Below are 17,023 nucleotides of genomic sequence, written 5' to 3' on the forward strand. Positions count from 1 at the left end.
AGCTCATCTTACTGAGCCAGATTATCTTGGGCCAGATTATCAAAATTGCTAGGGTTGTTTTGTAAGCTTGTTCCCCTCTGTTTTTTTCCTTTTTTAAAAAAAGATCTTTAAAATGATCAAATACAGACTTATTCCTTTCTCTTTCTCTCTTTCTTTCTCTGCCTTTCTGCACTTCTGTAGAAGGCTGTTGAGAAGGGAGACACCATTCAGATGTGAAGACCTATTACAAGATTGAAATAGATTTCTAATGCTTTGATCATTCATCTTCGCAGTGTGTGATTTCAATCAGGGGGGGAAAATGATGAATGTTTTGACAGGGCGGCTTTCCTCCCCTTCACCGCAGAGAGACACGCAACCGTAATACAGTTCTCCTTGCTTTTCCCCGGCTATTACGGACTTTAACATGCAATGTGACCTTGGTCAGCAAAGCATGTTTGGTTAGCCCAAAAAACTTAATCATAAGAAGTCATAAGTAGAATCCTTCTTCTTTACTGCCCCTTTTTCGGGGACTCAGAAATTTATGGCTCGCGGGACAGGTCGGATATGAACAATGGGCCAAATGGAGTGCAAGGTTATCTCATCTGTGCGAGAACGGCAGCTCTGAATCGATGTGACCTCTGCCAGGCTGTCATCCCGGTCCCCACCCTCTGTGTCCTATTTGTCTTTTGGTCGGGAGCTTAGATCTGGATGCTGTCTCTCTGCGCCTCTCTTGGGCCAGATTATCAAAATGAATCATTGCCTGCATAGCTCTTAGATTTCTATTTATTTTCCTGCTGTTGACTAGCTGGGGTGAAATATGATTTCTCTTTGCATTTGATCCTCACTGCAGCCAGCCGCACCTAATTTAGCCGTGTCTATCTCTTTAAAGAAGACTAATGCTATTTTGAAACTTCAATCTGCACTACAGCAACATTACAAACCATAGACCGTGCGTGTCCTGTCTCCTCAGTCAATATGAATTTTCCTTTTGGCCGTTTTAATAGCATTACTTCCCTCGCCTCCAGACCCCCACACGTGTGGTTCCCAGATTGTTTTAAGCAGTTTATCCACAATTCATCCGTCGCTCTCCCTCCCTCCCACCCGCCTTCTCTTTCTCTCTCATCCTTGAAGATCTTTTTGGCTTACCTTCCATCACTGAATTTGGCACAGGAAAATTAGTTTTAAGAACCTGGTCCTTAATATGAAATACTTAAACAAGGGAAATTATACAGTCTTTGAAGGGGGAGGGTGCTCTTCCTTATGTGTAACCAGAGGATTGTTTCCGAAAGGTTGGTGATACCTTCTTCTGAAAGGATAAAATGGCAAGAACCTCATTAATAATTCTTGAGTAATCTTTTGTAGTTAAAGCATTCCAAACTCAATGCAAAACACACCCTGAGCGGAGATGTCTGTAATACAGAAAACACATGGTGTTTCGGGGGGGGGGGGTAGTTGTGTAGTAAATGAATACAGAAACAAACCAGCTGTTTCTTGTAAGATGTCTTTGGGGCCTTCCGTCTTCTAAACAAGTCTTCCCCAGTCTGCACACTCCAGATGTTTTGGGCTGTCTCAACAAGCACTCCGTGAAGCAGGAGGTGGCTGGTCTACCTCCCATTTAAGCATGGATGTGGCAAATACTTGCTAAGTCCCTCATTCTCATTGATCGAGGCCATCTTGACAAGACAAGACACTTCAAGGAGGGATTTTCAACTATTGCAAGATTTCTCACCTTGAAGGTGGGAACAAGACAAAGGGCCCCTTTTTCTCCCCGTCAGGGTCTCTGCAGTTTAACAAAAAGATGACTGCACAAAACTGGGGTCCCTTCTCTTTGTGAAGAAAAGTGTGTGATTCTTCAGGAAGTTGCAAATTGCCCTTCAAATGCCTCTAATTCAGAAGTCTGTAAAATGAAGCTGTAGCCATTTTTGGTTTGCTGCCGTCTGCGTCAAAACTGTTCTTGACAATGAATTCCCATCCAAAAAAAAAAAAAAACGGAAAGAAAATCTTTCCATCTTATTTTATTGATTGCTTGATTTGATATGATACGACCACTCCAGGCGGCTAGAGTGGTCGTATAGACCAGATGGTCATATAGACGAGACCATCTTACTGGCAAGGAGACAGTTTGTCGTTCCTTATCCTTGATTGCAAGGGTAAGACAAGTGGGGATTTACATCCCTACACTTGAGGTTTCCCCACAATGCCCAACGTGGAACTGTGAGGATTGTGGTAAATTTACATAGTGGTTAGATTCACAAGTGTTGCTACTGCTTCAGCCTTTGTATAGGACCACCAAGAACTGGACACACAGGGTCCAACAGACAGGGGCTTAAATCCTGTTCCTCAGGAGAGCAAGTTGCAACTAGATTTAGCCTGTTAGAATAAATGGAAATTAATGGAGGGGGAGCCTCGTGGCACAGTGATTAAATTGCAATACTGCAGTTAAGACTCTGCTCATCACCTGAGTTTAATCCTGGGCTCAGGGCTTGACGTTGACTCAACCTTCCATCCTTCCGAGGTCAATACACTGAGTACCCATCTCACTGGGAATGAGCGTTTTGTAGCCTGCTTAATTAAATTGCAAAACGACCTGAGAGAACTTTAAGCGCTGTGGGCCAATATATAAGCAGCACGCTATGTTTTGTTTCCATTACAATTCACCAAATATCCACAAATTCAATGGCCCTGCTGTAGTACAACTTACCAGCTAAGCAACAGGACTTCAGCTAGTGCATTAATTGCTCATGATTGAGACAAATAAGGGAAATCCACTCTTTCTGCCTGTTAGGAAAGTTACCAAAGAGTGGATTTCCCTTATTTGTCTCAGTCACGAGCAATTAATTCACTGGCCATTTATTTATTTACATTTTTACCACACCCATCTAGTGGCTAGGCCGCTACTCTGGGTGGCTTACAATATCACAACATAAACATAAAATAAACTGCAATGGTCATCAAGTTACAATGTCAAACAATGAAGCCAAATCTCAACGTATTACTTGTATGTAAAAAAAAAATAGCTAGCACAAAAGATAGCACAGAACAGAGACAATTGTGCCAAAAATAATGGGATATCAGTCATCAAAACCTACGTTAATCTGGGGTAAGGCTGTAGGACTGTGGGAATAGCTGTGTCTTCCCTTGTTCACTGAAGCCAAAGAGGGAAAGGATCTGTTACACCTTATCCAAGAGCAAATTCCACAATGAGGTGGCCATTACAGAGAGGGCCCAGTTTTGAGTTATTGATTTCTGGGTCTCTCTCAGGGTGGCCAGCCCATTTTGTGTGGTGTGGGTGGGATGGGAGAGTGTTTTGAAGGAGAGAGATAGGTAGCAATGTCCTAAACCTTTTAGGGCTTTGACTGTCAACATAAGCACCTTGAACTTGCCCAAGAAGCCTACCAGAAGCCAGTTCAAATGTGATGAGATGGGGTCATATTTTGATATTCCTGACACCAGCCTGGCTTCTTCATTTCAGAGCTTGGTTTTTCTATTTCATCTCCAGCAGTCCCGCAACTAGTGTGGTCAGACTAATTGGGAGAAGCATTGGTTAGCCAGTGGTCATGTTGGCTGGGCATTTGGGCAGTTCATGTTGAGGAAGTAATGTTGTATAGCTCTCTGTAGACCGAACCCAAACATAGAGGCACTGATAGTTATTGACTGGGCTGCGCTCCATAAATGTTCCAAATCCAGGGATGGTGCAAGACATTTTTCTGGGCGATTAAAGATAAAATGCCCACCTCACTTTGCCTAATGTCAGGACAAAGTTCCTGGCTAAGTTCCTTTTTAAAGCCATCAAAGCTCCCCACCATCTTCATCAATAGTAAATTCCCTACATTAATTTTCTCCTGAACAAAACCACCAGGCGGCTGGTCCCCAATCAAAACAGGTTATTTTTCAGCCTCCGAAGGGAACAATTAAAGGAAAGAAAGAAACACAATAAATTCCTTGATTCTGGGACTTCATGGTTTTTTTTTTTTTAAATGGAGTAGGAAATAGAATGAGGTAATGAAAAGTAATTCCATGCTGCTGAAAGGTATAATATTAGCCATAATCCTGTTACATTTAAAATACTGTAGAAACAACCAGCTTTGGGGGCATAAAATGAAAGCGATATAAAACTTTTACTGCCTTCAGCATAATTTTTGCTTCTTGTTCATTGATCACAATTGTTTAAAACTTCCTGATCAATTGAAATGAATCAAATATTTGCTCTTTTGCTCTCTTCGATGGAAGGGTGAATGCCGTTTCTTTTTTAAAATCTTCTTTGTGCTACTAAAAGATTAAAAATTTAGTTGATTGTAGGTATTCTGTAATGGCAGACTTTGTTGGTTTTGCTACACACTGCCTCCCCTTTAAAAATTCTGTAGTTACACAGTTAATTACAAAGCCTCAGATAAGTAATGGGTATATATAATGCAGAGGGTGGGAGCCCGCATTAGGCAGCAAAAGATGAGAGGTGGCAGGAAGTGCTGGAAGGGAGACCTGTGTGCTAAATGGCTCTCCTACCTTCCACTCCTCTCCACATTTAAGGAGTAACGAAGGACAGAAGATGCTCTCCCCTCACCAGCTTTGCAGAATGATTCCATTGCTCATTTATTTGGCTTTTGAGCGTGGAATGGAAGTTGGTGCTATCTTGTTCTTTGTCTCAGGCAGCAAAATGTCTGGGTCAGGTTCTGTCGAGAGAGGAAGTTGAGAACAATCTTGATCCGCAATGTCAGCCGCTGGGCAACAGAACTAAAAGGTTGATGTTGTTTTCATATCTCTATCGCCATCGTGGGAGCAGAAGGCTAGACTAGGTATGCTTTTGACAGGCCTTGGAAAGTTACTTTAAGAAAACATTTGCAATTACTTATAGTTCCAACCTTCCACCCAATCATTGTAGGAATTAATTTCAAGTAACTAGCCATTATGTTCAAGCCTTCCATCTGATCCAATATAGCTTTTCTAACATTATTCCTATGAAAAAGGTCCATTTGGATTTATCTTTAGCAATTCCTACCAGAAGCAAGGTGTTGATTGCTTTTAACATGACCCTTCTCTGTCTTTTCTTTACAGAAGAAGTCCAAATTGCCATCCCCATCATGAAACCGACCCTCGAAAAGGTCCAACTGGCTGGACAGACTTTGCCCCCAGGTTTCCCTGCACCTTTCCTCTTTGCCGATGGATTGTCGTCAGTAGAAACTCTATTAACCAATATACAGGTAAAATACTTATGCGCCTGCCCCCAAACCCAAGAGATCTTATGAAGAAATATGCAAAAATATTGGGCAAATGTGCAAAAATGGAACAAATCAGGAGCATATATGTGCTTTCCAGGTTAACTATGGGGCAGAGCAAAGGGCCACTTTTCACCCCTGGGGCAGAGCGTTAATTGGATTAAAAATGGTCAGCAATTTGTACTGAGGAAAGGGGAAACTGCCTCACTGTTTAAATAACTTTTTTGTGTTCTGTAATATTGCTTTTTTCCCCCCTGTTCTTTTCTTTGTTCTCTCACTTTGTTTGCCAAACTCCCCTGAAAGACTACGTGATTTGGATTGCGTGTGTGTGCAATTATGGAAAGATGATTATTATGTGGGCTGAGGGTGGAGAGGTCACCCAACTATGGTGCTGTTTAGCCCTCCAGGTCATAGCCATTTGAACTCCTCCACTCTGAACTCCACAATGGGGACTTCATTTATCTGTGTATGTACTGGGAGGTCCAGAAATGCAAAATAAATGTTCTGAACCTGCAAATGGAGCGGTTTGGAGTATCTCAGAAACTGTACAAATGGTGCCAGCCCTGATCTGGAGACCCTTCATTCTGGTGAAGACTGAGTCGTGGGCTTCTGCCCACTCCAACACTCACACAAACACATACTCGGGAGCCCCAAGTGGTTCTCTTAACATCTGCATTACACATTCAAGAGATTGTGCAGATTGATACTGTTGTCTGTGTAGGTTCAATGAAATGGATATCGTAAGCTCCAGACAGGGCTTTACACTGATGTGGGCAGCTTGAATTTGAAGACCTTTTATGAACCAGATCAAGATCTGTAGTAAAGTGTTCCTATTCTGTAATAATTCCATGCTCCTACATCAGTTCTGACTTATGGTGAACCTTTCCAGAGAACCTTTCTAGGCATACTTGTTGCCTTCTTCTGGTGATACCCTAGGACTCTGCACCTTGCCCAAGGCTACACAGGCTGTCTCTTCCTCCTGGAGGCAGTGGGGAATCAAATTTCCAACCTCAGGCTCTATAGCCAGATAGCTAACTCACTGAGCTATCCAGACAGTGCAAGCTGTCCAGATGTGGTTAGTTTGCCACTCCCATCAGCCGCCACCATTGTAACCAGTGGAGAAATGGCAGGCGACACAACATCCAGAGGGTTACATTTGGTTCACTTCTGGAGAAATAGTGCTGTGATACTAATGGGAGCAGGATACAAAGTGAATGAATGAATGAATGAATGAATGAGCCCAGTGTTGCCCCCCTTGCACAGCCTCAGAAGTTGCCAAGCCCCACTTTACACAATTCACCAACACCTTGCACATTAACACTTTTTCTTTTGTTTTTCAACAATAATTTCAGCTAATGAATGTACCACGTTCTCAAACAAAAAATAAACAAAACAACACCAATGGTTCCTTTGTCTGGATTTGTCTTCTCCAAGGTTTTCATCCTAGCTTATGTAAACTCCACGAATCTCAGTTATTCTAGCTCTCAGATCCGTTAAGCAGACGCTAATTTTCCTAACGGTGTTTTGTCTGCACCTGTTTTGTTTCCCCCCCCCCCTCCTTCCCAGGGGTTGCTGAAAGTCGCTGTAGATAATGCCCGGGTCCAGGAAAAACAGATCCAGCAAGAGAAAAAGGAGTTGAAGATGGAACTGTGTAGGGAGAGAGAGCTGAGAGAGAGTCTGGAAAGGCAACTTACAGCTGAACTGCAAAGTAGAGGTAAGCCAGAAGAAACACACAAATACACAAACACACACACACACACACACACACACACACACACACACACACACACACACACACAGAGCGCTACTAATTCACTCAGTTTTCCTTGGCCTCTCTGTTGTGGATGGCCACACTGAGGGAGGCCTCAAGTGGAACGCGGGGCCTTCTCAGTGGTGGCCCCCGCACTCTAGAACACCCATTAGAAGAGATTCAACAGGCCTCCTCACGCCAAGGTTTTAAAAGGCAGCTAAAATCTTTACTATTCAGGGAAACCTTTATTCTCCCCCCTCAGTTAGTATGCCCTCTGACCCTGCGTCTCCTGAAGGCTGTCATCAGCACTTTATTCTGTTTGTTTTTACTTTATGAGTTTGGGGTGTATTGTCTATTATTTTGGGGAATAGTGAGGGGGTGAGGTTTCTATTGTTATTGCAATGGATGCCCAGAGTAATGGTCCCACTAATTTGGGCAGGATATGACAATAATTTGTTAATTAATTTGTACTTGCACCCTGTGCTTGAAGCCACATGTATTACTAATAGGTCACATCTTTCTGCTCAAACAATTATCTTTTTCTGAAACGCCATGTAGTGATTAGAGGGTTGGCTCAGGGAGAGCCAGTTTCTCCTCCCGACGGAACCATGGAACTTACTGGGTGAACTGGGATAATTGGTGTGGCCCGTCTTGCACAGCTGTTACGAAGAAAAAGCAATTGTAAAAAGTGTATTGTGTTGCCTTTCGATCATTGGAGGAAAGTCAGAATATAAATTTAATAAAAAAAATTTAAAACTTTCTGATGAGCCATTTGATGGTGTGTGTGTTGTTGTTGTTGTTTTCAGAAGTCAGTTCTGTATTTTAGGAGTGGACAATGTGTTGGGTTGTGATTGTATTTTTGGTTCAAGAACCCTGTTTGGTAGGAAAGCAATTGTTTTCTGCAAAATCGCACAACTACGCAAATTGCCCCAAACAAGGCTGTGTGCTATTTTATTTCTATTTAAGAATTTAAAACAACACGTGGCTAGCTTTCATTGTTCTTAATAACCAGCCAAGACTTTTGGCTGGACCTGATGATCCATAGGGTCTCTTCCAGCTCTAAGATGATGATGACGATTTCGGAGGACACCTTGCCCAAGTGACTTGCTTCATCATCTAACTGTTGTTTGTTTTCCTGTTGTGCCACTAAAATTAGTGATAAAATTCAGGTGATTAAATTCTCTTTTGTGGTAAGACTCAGTGTGAGAACTTTAAAACTCACATTTAAAAGTACAGACAAACCCAGAACTCTGTATTTTGCAAAGTATTTCCCATGATAATGAAACTAAATATTCCCATTTTCAAATGGAAATCTGAAGTTCAGAGAATTCTGCTTTTAGATTCTTTGCAGGTCCTTGCTCTTGTTGTTGTTGTTTCTGTTGCTGATTTTGTTGCACAGTGGTGCCTCGCTTAGTGATGTTAATGCGTGCAGAAAAAATCGCTGCTAAGCGATAACATTGCTAAGCGAAATAAAAAAGCCCATAGAAACGCACTGACACCCCTTCAATGCCTTCCTATGGGCTTAAAACTCACCTTTAAGCGAAGATCCTCCATAGTGCTGCTATTTTCGGCGCCTCTAAAGTGAGGAATCCGTCCCTAAACACAGTGGGTGGCCATTTTTTTAACCCGGCGGCCATTTTGAAACTGCCGATCAGCTGGCCGAAAATGGGCGCTTTGCGATGATCGCTTCCCTGCAATCATCGCAAAGCGAAAATAGCCCATAGGGACCATCGCAAAGCAATCGCTTTTGCGATGGCAAAAAGTCCATCGCAAAGCAATTTCTTCACTAAGCGGAGCGATCGCTATGCGAGGCAGCACTGTATTTGTGATTAGCCCATTTGGGCATGGTTCATCGCAAGGTAAGATGTATGTATTTGTAATGACAAAATTACTACATTTTCACATTGGTAGTATAACTCATAGCCACACAATTGTTACCTAATTTCCATGGATGGATGCATAGTGGAAGAGTGGACCTTAGTCTTCTGAACTAGAAGCCAACCTTGAACCTCAACTGAGAAATGTTCTATGCTTTACAGTTGTAAGGATGTTCTCTGCTTTTCATTCCTCGTCTCTTTTCTTCTTCCAGCAACCATTCAGAAGCGATTGAAGAAAGAGAAGAAAGCAAAAAGGAAATTGCAAGAAGCTCTTGAGTTTGAATCAAAGAGGAGGGAACAAGTGGAGCAGGCACTTAAACAGGCTACTTCGGGCGATGGTCTCAGGATGCTCAACGGTAAGATGCGAGCAGGGATTCGCTCTTGCATTAAGGCACATATTCATTCCAGCATTCAGAGTGAATCCTGTGCAGTTACATGAACATTGTGTCTTGCAGATGCTGGGATACCAGACATGGAGGTGGAACACAATGGAACCCAACATGACAGCGCGGCAATGCAAGGTATGGCGAGGCTTTATGCAACGTGGCTGACGTTCTCCAGTGGCTATCTTAGAGATACATCAAAGCATCTGAGTCTCCTGAAGACAGAAAGGTTTCATTTCATGTACTGCAGCCTTCTTCGATTTTTTTGTGCTGACAAGTGGATGGGGTTGCAGGTACATTCCACTCTGGAATGACCATGTGCTGGATTCTGTTGTATTTTGCATTTGCATTTCTGTTGATTTTCAGAGTGGGCATTTCTCTCCCTTCCCCTACAGGTGCATAAACACCTGCCCACTGAGGATACACTTGCCATGTAACCCTCTTTTGTCTCCTTCTCACAAAGAGGGATGAGAAATTGACACATTCCTCTCTTCGCCTACAAGGGCAAGTTGAGATTTCTGGCCACTCTTGAATTACCCTCCCAACGATGAAGCCTCTTTTTTTGGAGGGGACACTATAAATGTGTGCAAGTTCATTAACTTCATACAAAATGGTGAGGACTATGCCTTAGTTTTAAGGGCATATGGCAGACCTATCTCTGCTGAATCCTAGTCCTTTACTCCATCCACTCCATCACACAGGGTACCCCCCCCTTAGTTGCTAACTTGCTTTAAAAGAGAATTTGAAAAATCCAAGAAGATTAGGACCATCAGTAGCTACTAGTCAGGAAGGGTATCCTTAATCGTCAGCATCAGAAGCACTCTGCCTTATAGTGGTTACTGGGAGAACATAGGATGGAGTCTACCCTTGCGTTCATGTCCTGCTTCTGTGTTTCCCTTTGCAATCATGGGCTGCCCCTTCTATGCCCAGGACGTTGGACTGGGCAGGCCTATGATGTGATCCAGCATGACACGTCTGGACTTCTCATGTATATGGAATTGGCTTGGATGAAATCTTTTGCTGATGCACGCCACTTGCATGGTGTAAAACATGTGGGAGCTTGGGAGAAGCATGCTGTTAATGTTCCAACTCTATAATTTGTTTCATTCATTGATTGATTTATTCATTCATCCGTTCATTCCATTTTTATACCGCCCATCTAGTAAATTGCAACCCCGGGTGGTGTACAACAGAGGTAAAGACACAATTTATATAAAATACTGATGACAAGCTAACCCTAATACAGTGGTGCCTCGCTTAGCGATCGCTCCGTTGAGTGATGAAATCGCTTAGCGATGGGGTTTTGGCCATCGCCAGAGCGATCGCTTAGCGATGGCCCATATGGGGAAAAATCACTTTGCGATGATCGCGGGGAAGCGATCGCCGCAAAGCCTCCATTTTCGACCAGCTGATCGGCGGTTTAAAAATGGCTGCCGGAAAACAAAATGGCCGCCCGCTGTGTTGCCTTGCTTTAGAGGCACCGAAAATGGCCGCCGCAATGGAGGATCTTCGCATAAGGTTAGTTTTAAAGCCCATAGGAATGCATTAAACAAGTTTTAATACATTTCTATGGGCTTTTAAAAATTGCTTAGCGATTAAATCGCTTAGTGACGTTTTTTCCAGAACGGATTAACGTCGCTAAGCAAGGCACCACTGTATACTAGAAATAAACAGGGCAGGCAGCAAAAACATATTCATTGTCATATCATGTGTCTCTCCTTATTCCTTCTCTATTTCAGTCAATTTGGGTAAATCTTCCCAAAAAGCTTCTCCAAAAAGCCCAATTTTTAGCTGCTTTTTAAAGGCATGGAGCCTGGCGTAACTCCCGTGGCAGAGCATTCCACAGAGAAGATATTATCTTAGTTCAGCCAAGTTTGAGACACTGTGAAACTATGGAAAACCTGTGGGGTGGTGGGCTGGGGAGGAAGTGGCCCTCTTATCCCTACATCTACCTCCTGACTTCCTGTTCACCTACCAGGAACCTTTGTGGTGTCTTGGCAAGTCTTTGGGTTCAAGTCACAAGTCCGAGTCCCTAATAAAAACAACCTCCCCCCCCAGAAAAAAGGAAGGGGTGGGTGGGTTCTGAATTGCAAGGAAAGTCTGAATCATTGGGGGGAAAGAGAACAAACACCCAAGTCAAGTCGCCAGTGCAGTTTAAGTCCGACTTGACTCAAGTGCCCATCCCAGGTGTCTTCATCCCTGAACTCAGCAGGCAGTGACACTGTCAGGTTGGAGAGGGGGTTTGTGTTTTGCTTAGAAGAAGTCACCGCATCAGCCTGTGCTAGCAGATCAGGACAGAAATAAAAGGGAAAAAATGAAGACATAAAGGTGACAAAATGGTTGCAGCCCCTTAAAGACTAACTGCTGGATCTTAACGTGAGCTTTCATGGAGAAATCCACTTTTTCAGGCTCAACTTTTGTTGTAACTCCGGTAACACACAAGAATAGCACATCAACCAGGTTTTTTATCCACCCATCTCCGTTCCCCATAAAATAAACATACTGGGTGTCATTAAGTGCACCTTCAGATCAATGATTTTTGCAAATGACATTCAAGTACCGTTCGAGTGGCGCATTTTTTTGCTGATAAAAGCAAATTAAATTAACACAACTACAAGTGGTGCTGATAAAAAAAAAGAAGCCAACGCCAAACAGCAGCACCATTAGCTAACAAAGTAATATTTTCTCTTTACTGCTTTCTGCCATTTAGTTATTATCCTATTGGAAATCTAATTATAATCCTTTTACTCCCCAGTCAAACTTCACAGTTTTTGCAAGCTTAGCACTGACATGTGATTTCATTACATTTGATTGCTCGCGCCCAGATTGACTTCTCTTCACTTGGAGACCTAAAAGCCCTCTCACTTTCTCAGATTCCCTGTTTGCGCATTACTGCAACAGCTCCTTTAATTAATTAGCATGAACAGCAGTAACATGAACTGCTGAACAGAAAATAACATCATTTTACGATCGCAGGGAGACTTCTCCCTTTGCATGTTTATACCTTAGTTAACTTCTGTGTATTATTATATTTCATTTGATAAGAGCCTGCAGGTGCCAAGACAAAGGACAATCATAACCAATGCAATTGTTTCATTTTGATTTCCTTTTCTTCTCTCTCCCCCCCCCCCCCGGAAACAAGATATCAAAAGGAATTGCTTTAATAATGTAGATATACATTGTGGGAAAAGTGAGGACCTTCATGTTTAAGGGGGAAAGGCAACTGGGAGACTGATCTGGATCAAGTCAGAGTGATGCTTGTCCATGCAAGTAGTTTGATGTGTTTGTTTTTAATTGTTATATTAAAGTTTTTTGACCTTCTCTCAAGCCCCCAAATGGCTCCCGATACAACTAATTCCATTGCTAATGAGCAAATTAGCAAATTGCAGTGTTACTTCTTAGTTGCAAAATAAGAGTGTAGGTATATTACAAAACATATAGTACTTTCATGCCACTTTCTCTGCTCTGATTCCACCCACCTGGGATTCGTAGCTGGTTGCTGTGCTTAGAATTTGTGACTATCCTTTAGGGACGTGCACAAGAAATCTCAGGCCGAGCACTCTGAGTGCCTTACAGATCCCAGGATTCTGTTGTATTTGATTACTAACAGGGAAAGTGGTATCAAACAGCTGTAACTGCATGGTGCCGACACACCTCAAGACCGGTATTTTGTTCAATTCGTCCTGTGCATCCCAGCAAATGTGGAGCGAGTTGCAGCAAGGTGGAATGGTCTAGATTTCTGCCTGGTCACACAAGCAGCCTCGTAATCAGATAGGCTGTTGGGCCCCTTCTGCATTGCTGCATCCGCTCTTGTTTTCATGGTTATGCCGATGATAGGTTGAGCAGAATGTTGGTCTGGTTGTATTGCAAAATTTGGTTTAGAAAGCTCATCGGCGGTTCGCAAAGCAGCTTTCCTATGGCTGATCTTCGCCAGACAACGACGTTTCAGTGCATCCCAATGGAGAAATGCTTTTCTCTAGACAATGATTTCACTTAACCACAATTCCAGTGGAACGGGTTATCATCGTCTAGCAAGGCACCACTGCACAAAGATAAAATGGACTGCATGATGTTGTCATGAAGCCAAATCAGAATTTGGGCAACCGTTTCTGTACTAATAAGTAAATCAGAGGCGGCAGTATTTTAGCCGTCTAATTTGCCTGAACTACCGTTCCCACAATTCTTTATCATCAGGGTAGGATAGTGGGAACGGCACACTAAAATATCTGAGGGCTACCAGACTGTCCACAGCCTTGATTTACCCATTAGTAGCTGTGTGTTAAAACATCACACACATCCTGGTGTGCTAATTTCTGCAGTGGCAGCATGTGCAGTGGCTTCCTCGTAATAGGAAGACCCTCGTCATGCTTCCCTGGGCATATGCTGAGGATTAAAGTTCCTCGCCACAAAAATGATTGTTTCTCCTTTTCTTCCATGGTACCAAATGCAGAACAGAGGGAGATGCCTCTGCTGTGTAATAACTGCTCTGTTAGGAAAGAAAATACCATCCAAAAGGGAAATTACCATCATTAACATAGGATTTGGCTCACCGGCAAAAATGGTGAGATCTTTATTCATGTTACACAGTGTACTGAGCTTGAAAACCCCTTTCTAAATGTCTTGCTTATTAAGGCATTCATGCATTTCACGGTAGGTTGTAAAACAGCCTATCATGCACAGGGGGCTCATAAGCATATTTTAGTGTTAGGGAATATCATTTATACCCTTTTTATATTGTCAATATTATCCCTGGAGAATTAAATTATGCTTCAAACTACTGTAAATCCACCCATTTGGTTCACCTTTGTCTAATTTCATTTTTTAATAGAATGAAGCTCACATAAATGAATATTTGATTATGGGATAAACCTAATAAAAGGATACGTTTATGGCCCAAAGATTTATTTAAAAATCTTGACTATGTAATACAGTAAAAACGCTATAAAATGGAAACATCAATAGACATGGAATGGCCCAGGCAGGATGAATATTTGACCCAAGCCTCTTCATTTCCTTAACTGGCTTGCACAAAAATTACCGGGGGTAGGAGATTGTGATAGATTTGGAAGAGATTAAATTAGTATGACAGCATAAGATCATAGTTTTTCACAGGCATCTTATCATCTAATGTAATCTGGCACCCTCCAGGTCCTTCTGTGCGCATCTCACAGAATCTCTGCCCTTTGGGTTATGGTGACTGTGGCTGATGGGAGTTGTAGTCTAAAACCTAGGTTCTTAACCTTTGTTACTCTGATGTTTTTGGACTGCAACTCCCAGAAACCCCAGCCAGCACAGTTGGTGGTGAAGGCTTCTGGGAGTAGCAGTCCAAAACTCCTGAGTAACCCAAGGTTAAGAACCACTGGTCTAAAACAATTGGGTGGCCACCCATAGCATCAGGCCCTGATCCCATAGTTATTGCGATAAGGGTGTGTGTTCTTGACTCATCACAGATGAAACTTTCATGTTGTTGTTCTGTGCTATCAAGTCTGGATCAGCATATAGCAACTCTTGCTAGGGCATTCAAGGTAAATAAGAATATTCAATTATTTAAAAAAACCTCCAGCTTATGAGTGAGAGATATTGTGCTTCTGTATCAATGATTCAGAATGCCAGGATATAGCCCAATATTGCTGCAAAATATTGTGCCCACGTTGCCAGCAGAAAAAAGAAAGCCAAGGTTTACATAGCAAAAAGGCAGCCTGAATGTTGACCACACCCATGTCAGCAGTCCAGATGGTCTACAGGATTTCCTCTTGTGCTCGCTGCCATTCACAAAGTGACACCAAGCAAGGAAAAATCCCAGAACGTGGCTCTTCTTTTCATTAAGTAACCACTTCTCACCCAAACACAGAGCAGTTGTCAGGGCTGTAAAGTCTGGAGAAATGTCACTCCTTTCTTTAAAGCAAACCTTTGTTGTTTTACTGCTTCCATTATAATTGCAATCTTTTGTTGACCTGTAATTCTCCCTTGCCCATATGGTACATTGTATCATCTGCCTTCCATGCCTTTTCCATGCATGCTCAGTTTATAACAAAGTCACTGTTTTTCCCATTTGAAAGGCCTCTTTTGAGGATAAGTATTTCAGCCCCTGCAGCTGGCCTTAAAAAAAAGTCTGAACTGGAAGGCTTAGCTAGGCCATGCTTCCTGTTCCTGCCCCAGTGCTAGCTGGGAGCTTTCTTTTTGGAGAGGAAGCTTGGGCAGAGCTCAGCCTCAAAGCCTTCCCGTTCAGGCCTTTTCTCCTAGGTGCATCACACAGAGTGGTTTGTAAGGTGCCTGCCAGGTAGGTAACACTCCCAGAATGGAGAATTGTGGTATTTGTAGTCCAAAGAAAAACGTGTCCCTATGAGTAGAAGTGCCCAACACAGAACGAAGAACTGCAGGATTTGCAGTCCAGAAAACCCCATCCCTTCCTACTACCCACCAGGACTCCTACTGTTGTGATTAGAGCTTCAAAACTCTGTAGCCATGCTGGCTGGGGGGATTCTGGGAACTGTAGTCCAAAGTGCCATTCCCGTGCTCTGCTGACACCAGCTCCATTCCCTGCCATGTGCTGGGAAGGAAATTTAGGTGTTGAAAAGCCAGTTGTGCTCGTAGAGCGTTTCCATGCAATGGAGGGAGCTGGGCTGCTCATCCCTGATCCGCTCACAGTCAATTGGTAATTGTGCAGGAGAGGAAGGGAGCGAACAGCAAAACAGAGCTCATGATAGTCATCACAAAGGGCCTCCCCAACTCAGTCCTTCTGTCTTCCTCTCTCAGATTCCCAGGGTTTTAGACATTGTCCTGCTTTTCATTCTGCCCCTGGTATTTATTCATGTTTATGTCCAGGCTCCGTATTAGATCATCACTGTTTAGAGAGTGTAAGCCCGCTTAAAAACATGAAAACATTCAATTACTAATTAGCTGCTTCCTGTTTGCGATGGAGCAAACATGCTGGATATGGATTGAAATTCAGCTCCCGCACTCCGCTGTTTATAGTTCCAGATGTTTTTGTTTTATCTAGGAGTTTACTTTGACAGCTCCTGTTAAATGATAAATCACTCATATTATAGCTGAAATGCATTTCAAAATTGAAATGTAGCAAAACTTGGCGATTGCTCTGAGGATCTGTGTTGGTTAGCCGGTCAATACAGGTTTGTTCTTATGAAGATTCGTTATTGGCATATGTAAAACAGGAGCAGGGAGATGTCAAAATTATATACAAGCTGGTTGTGTTGAGAATTTTACTGCAGGAGTAGCTGGTTACAGCTGTTGTGACTTCTAAATCTGTTCTAAGATAAATGGGAATACAGATTTGCTTTCCTTTGGTTCTCTGTAGAATTGTAATTTTTTTTTCCTTTAGCTTAAAAAATACACTTTAGAAGAAAAGAGGTAGATTTTCTTTTTTTCATTTTTTCATTTTTTCTCTCTTTTCTTTTTTCCCTTTTTGCCTTTTCAGTTACAGTGTAGGACACCAAAAAAAGATATAAATAGATTCCTTGCCCAGTCCTACTAGAAGATATTGATTTACTAACCCGTGCAGTCTTGTGTTGCAAAGTATGTTCTCTTGTGGATGGATTGAATGTGTCATAAACATAATTAACTTAGTTTCATAACAATATTTCCTTTCTTCACTGGATGCCCTATATTCATATACTGGGTTATTGTTAAATGTATGCAAAATATTTTTAAATAATTATCTTCAGGCACATTTGTGTGGGAGTCCACACAGTATTTATTCCATATTTATTTATTTATTGCTGTTTATTTACTATTTCCTGCCTTTCTCTGAAACAATGCAAGGTGCCCCACAACAAGAGGAACACTAACAGGCAGAGATGAAAA

At 42.4% G+C, this 17,023-nt stretch overlaps 1 protein-coding gene across 3 annotated transcripts in view; it reads left to right on the forward strand.

Annotated features, from left to right (window-relative positions):
* The window catches only part of DACH2 (dachshund family transcription factor 2), a 325,199-nt gene that overhangs the window by 304,796 nt on the left and 3,380 nt on the right, over nucleotides 1-17,023 (forward strand). For all 3 annotated transcript variants that reach the window (XM_072981094.2, XM_072981095.2, XM_078380767.1), the window contains 4 exons: nucleotides 5,032-5,177; nucleotides 6,759-6,906; nucleotides 9,032-9,175; nucleotides 9,275-9,340. In XM_072981094.2, the coding sequence (XP_072837195.2) occupies nucleotides 5,032-5,177; nucleotides 6,759-6,906; nucleotides 9,032-9,175; nucleotides 9,275-9,340 (504 nt within the window). The remainder of the gene's footprint in view (nucleotides 1-5,031; nucleotides 5,178-6,758; nucleotides 6,907-9,031; nucleotides 9,176-9,274; nucleotides 9,341-17,023) is intronic.

The sequence above is a fragment of the Pogona vitticeps genome, chromosome 11 (assembly GCF_051106095.1).
Source record: "Pogona vitticeps strain Pit_001003342236 chromosome 11, PviZW2.1, whole genome shotgun sequence".
Lineage (NCBI taxonomy): Eukaryota > Metazoa > Chordata > Lepidosauria > Squamata > Agamidae > Pogona > Pogona vitticeps.